Here is a 5,154-nt window from a genome sequence, read left to right as displayed (position 1 = left end):
TGGCTTCTGAATCAACAAATGCCATGAATTACCTACGATGACGTCACTTGCAGGTATATAATTGATAATAGAAATCGGAATAGCTAATTAATTTTGTTCATAGTAGATTTTATAAGAGTTGCATCCATATGTTTTGGTAGACAGTTATAATTTTCCAATAGCGAACTTCAAAAGCTTTTAAATTTGCTGCAACATTAATACGGTGTCAATTTGAACCATATTATTATGCAATTTAATCTTTTTTAAACTGGATTATACAAGAACGAAGATCAGCACTTTATTAGTTTATTAAAATTTGCTCTGAATTGTAAATCAAGATATTTTCCTAAGACTATAGTTCATATGTTGCAAAAATCGAAAATGAATAATCGTAAAAAATGATCCTATAAAGGGAGCATTTTTGAATTTGTAAAGAATCCCTGGGTATTTTATGACGCATATCATACTTCTCAATTTATATTTTGTAAAAAATAAGTCGATATGATTTTCTAACTTTGTTCTAACAAACTAGCGTACTCTAATTTTGTGTAGCTAATTAGAATAATCTGATGCATTCTATTGTAAACTCAATAAATTATTCTTGATATATTGTAAATAAAAATAAACTATTACTTATGTCACTTCAACTATTGCGTTGCGTGTACAGAAATCTCTGTATATATATATATATATATATATATATATATATATATATATATATATATATATATATATATATGAGTAGTAAGGGCCGCGATATAGGGGACGGAAGTGACGTCATAGTCAACCGGAGCTTATTTCTGCCTCAACCGGAAGTTGCTTATTTCTGTCCACCTACAAACCGGAAGTTGCTTATTTCTGCCCACATACAAACCGGAAGTTGCTTATTTCTGCCCGCCTGAAACTTCGTCTGCAACGTCATGGGGAGCTTATTTCTTTTTTCTTAAGCCTAATATATTTTTAGTTTCGGTTTCTGTTTTTAATTTAGTTTCGTTTTTTTAAATATTATTTAATTTATTAGTTTATTGAGGGTGGCAACACTTATTATTTTTAATATTAGTTTTTAAGGATGGCAACACTTAGAAACTCTGTTATTTGGGGAGATATTGTATATTATGAAGTTATGACGTCATCTCTTATTACATAACACATAAATGATATCATACTTTTACTCTAGTGGCGCCATCTATGTGGGAATTTTAGAAATAAAATAACTTTAAATCTATTTTAATATTTAAATCTGTTTTAATATTATTTATTAAATATAATTAAGGCTGAGGATCGAACTCACGCCATCAAAAAGATTTGACGTGTTTTTGTGTGATAACACAACTACTGGTTACAGAGCGAGTCATTCTGATAACATATAACAAGCTAGATCTTGGGCTATGACGCATGTGTTGAATTCAGTTCCTTTCACTTGCGCTGGTAAATAGTTAAGCATGTGACAGTTTAACATTTTTCTGATTGGTTGTTAGAGTTATACTTTCATGATTTGGCAACTAGAAGGATAGAGTGACTTAATTTCCCCTACCCCCCCCCCCTCTTATATTAGTATTTCACTTGTTCTTCTGTTGTGTCTCGATTAAGTTTTTGAAAAGTTTTTCAATTAACCGTTTCGTTATGGACGGTTATTTAAAGAGAATACATGCTGAAACTGAAGTAAGTACTATTGATTTCTTAGTAATTTACTATGCTTTTAAATTTATTGTTAATAGAATTGTTTTATTTTAACTTCTAGCACTAATTCGTTTTTAGGCAGAGCATGTGACAAAACTTAGTTACTTTAAAAATTTTATAACTACGTTATTTTTATTATATTGATGATAAATAGTATATTGATAATGTTAAATAGTATTATTTATAAAACTACTGAGATGCGTTAATCTGTATCTTTAATTAACCAAGATAAAGTAAATTGTTTTGTACATTTTAATTAATTATTTTTATTTTGTTAATAATAAAAATTACTCATCTTCTTAGTTACAAATTAGGAATAGTTATTATTTTTTTTTCATTGCGTAATCTAAATGAAGTTAATATTTTTAAATTAACTTTCTATTTGTTAAAATTTATTAAGTATGTCTACTGTGAATATTAAAAGTGTTAGAATTAAAGGTATATTAATTTTAAATTAATAAATATTAGTTTATACGATTAGGTATTTTTATCCCTATCGTTTGGATTTACGGCTATCAATGTTGTTATTTTTGAACCCAGAAGACAATGGAACTCCTAGATCTTGAGACAATACATGTCTTCGAAGTGGACTTTGTGAGTACCCATGTTATATGAGGAGGAAGACTACGAAAACCTCCTACACTTAGTCCGACGACAAATAGTGGGATTGGTTTCGTTAACCAGTATCCTGTGAATGTACAGAGATCAGAGGAAAACTTAAGGTTTTAATAAAATAAATTTGAATAATTTAAGAAATACTATATGAATTCTAATGGTGTCATCTATACTTAAAATGTTAGAAAGAGACTATATTAATAACTCTTAATTTTAGTTATTTTTTAACGTAAATACAGTTGATATAAATGGCTATAATTATTATTATTTACCTATTTAATATTACTTATTATTAACCTATTCAATAAAAAAATACACCCTTTAATAATTAATACCAAAAAGTTTCAAAAAAACTAGAAACTTATTACAAAAATATAAAAATTATTTTTGAAAAACTAGAAATTTTTCACAAAAGTAAAATTATTTTCTGAAATATTAGAAAATCTCCCTCAGTAATAAAAATATTTTCTAAAAACTAGAGCATTTTGTTAAAAAGAATAAATAACGACATATTTATATTATCAATTATATATTAGATTTCCTTAACATTTCAAATGAATTATTTTAAATCTAAGAAACATGTAATGGGAATTTTTGCCGCTTTTAAATTCAATTATATTAAAAACATGTAATGGGAATTTATCGTTTTATTACGTCGTTTTATTCAGTTATTACAATATACGATTCATTTATTACAATATTATTACAATTACGTCGTTTTATTCATTTATTTCATCGTTTTATTCGTTTTATTACAATTTAATATTATAATAATGCAAATAACTTACTTTATTTTCAAATTAGGAGGTAATGTTAAACTAACTATAGCCTTTCTATTTGAAAGTATATATTTAAATGATACTGATTACAGAACTTGAACATGTTATCTATTTCTCACAAAATTTTACAAAGATAATGTCTGTCCGGGACGTTTGGGGCTTATCGACGTTTTATCAATTAGCCATAATAACATAGTGCTTCATACTTGTTATAGAACGTGGGAATAAAATTATTTCTTAGAAAATTGTTAAGAAACATATGATGTATGCTCGCAGAAGTGATTGGGTGAAACTTTGAATATAATGTTATTTATTTTATTAAAATATATTTTGTCTTTATTGATCATTTTCACATGTGAAAAAGTTTATATTATCAAGAAAAAATTACACTCTTTAATAATTAATAGAAAAAGTTTCAGAAAAATATATAGAATTTTCTGAAAAACTAGGAGATTTTAGCAAAAACTTAAATATTTTTATAAAACTAACAAATTTTAAACAAAAAAAGTAAAAATATTTTCTTGAAAGAGAATTTTTTTCTGTAAAAGCATAAATATTTTCTTAAAAGATAGAAAATTTTTAACAATAAGTTAAAAATTTTTCTTAAAAGATCGAAAATTTTTCTAAGAACATAAATATTTTCTAAAAAGATAGAAAATTTTGTGAAAAAGTTTGAAGTATTTTTATAAAATTAGCAAATTTTTAACAAAATGTTTAAAAGATAGAAGATTTTTTGTAAAAACATAAATATTTTCTCAAAAGATAGAAAATTCTGTTAAAAAGTTTGAAATATTTTTATAAAACAAGTAAATTTTTTTTGTAAAAAAGTTAAAATATTTTCTTAAAAGTGAACGTTTCATATTTGTTTTTGTAAAAAGATTTATTTTAGACAGAACTCAGGAGGTAAAGTCTTTTACTTTGCAAATAAATTCTTAATCGTAGTAATCGAAAGGAGTTATGAACATTATCATAAACATTTTAACTGTGTGTTGTTAATTATTTTTCTTGGTGTCTCAAATTTTTCTTTTTTTTATTGTAGGAAGGAAACAGAAAAGGATTCTCAGCTTTAGTCATTGATTTTGAAGGTTTTCAACTTTCATCAGGGGCATACATTGTCAAAGAACTTGCTTTTCATGCTGTAAAAGGTAATTCCATTACCGGAGTGTGTACATTCCAACCACCGTTTCCGTTTGAAGAACTTCCAACACAACAGAAAATACAATATTCTTGGACAGTCCGAAATATTCATCAAATAGATTGGAACCAAGGAGAATTACCCTACGTTAAATTTCATACTATGTTGACTTTTTTGTGTGATATGTATTCACATATCTATGTGAAAGGACTCGGAAAGCGGAAATTTTTAGAAATTCTAACCGGCAGAGTGTTTTACAGTTTGGAAGATTTTGGATGTCCTAAAGTAGATGAACTGTTACCAACTTTTTCATCGTGCACTATACATTCACCAGATTTTAAACATTGTGCTCTCGTTAAGGCGAAAGCATTTGGACGATTTCTACAAGACCTATAAAAATAGGACAAGCACACGGAATTCAACATAAAGCTGTTCCTGGAAGTAATATAGTAAATCTTATAAATGACGATGTTCAATTACCAGCAAATTTAGATGTAAATAAAAAAATTTTATAGTAAAAATAAAATTTTTAAGAAAGCTGTGATGTATGCTCGCAGAAGTGGTGAGGTGAAACTTTGAATAAAAATGTTATTTATTTTATTAAGATATATTTTGTCTTCATTAAGCATTTTTCACTGGTGAAAAAGTTTATATTATCAAGAAAAATTTCACCCTTTAATAAATAATACAAAAAGTTTCAGAAAAATATCTAGAACTTTTTGAAAAACTAGGAAATTATTACAAAAACATAAATATTTTCTTAAAAGATAGAAAAATTTTGTTAAAAAGTTTGAAATATTTTTATAAAACCAGCAAATTTTTAACAAAAAGTTAAAATATTTTCTTAAAAGAGAAAATTTTTTGTAAAAACATAAATATTTTTCTTAAAAGATCGAAAATTTTGTTAAAAAGTTTGAAATATTTTCATGAAACTAGCAAATTTTTAACAAAAAGTTGAAATATTTT

At 25.7% G+C, this 5,154-nt stretch overlaps 1 protein-coding gene across 1 annotated transcript; it reads left to right on the top strand.

Annotated features, from left to right (window-relative positions):
* Window positions 1-1,567: 1,567 nt before the first annotated feature.
* Window positions 1,568-4,754, top strand: LOC147809403 (uncharacterized). The gene is made up of 2 exons (XM_087162577.1): window positions 1,568-1,641; window positions 4,093-4,754. The coding sequence occupies exons 1-2, from the start codon at window positions 1,603-1,605 to the stop codon at window positions 4,582-4,584; spliced, it is 531 nt and encodes a 176-aa protein (XP_087018703.1). The 5' UTR covers window positions 1,568-1,602; the 3' UTR covers window positions 4,585-4,754.
* Window positions 4,755-5,154: the final 400 nt, after the last annotated feature.

Source organism: Parasteatoda tepidariorum, chromosome 5 (genome assembly GCF_982258835.1).
Source record: "Parasteatoda tepidariorum strain Cologne lab strain chromosome 5, Ptep-v5.0, whole genome shotgun sequence".
Classification (NCBI taxonomy): domain Eukaryota; kingdom Metazoa; phylum Arthropoda; class Arachnida; order Araneae; family Theridiidae; genus Parasteatoda; species Parasteatoda tepidariorum.
The sequence above is the reverse complement of the archived record's forward strand: the minus strand, read 5'-3'. Positions and strand labels throughout refer to the sequence as shown.

What these genes read in the sequence shown, in the direction of transcription:
- LOC147809403 (XM_087162577.1), top strand. Translation starts at nt 1,603, where the DNA reads ATGGACGGTTATTTAAAGAGAATACATGCTGAAACTGAA. An exon ending in GAATACATGCTGAAACTGAA is followed by an intron (nt 1,642 to 4,092) that starts GTAAGTACTATT and finishes TTTTTATTGTAG; the next exon opens with GAAGGAAACAGAAAAGGATT.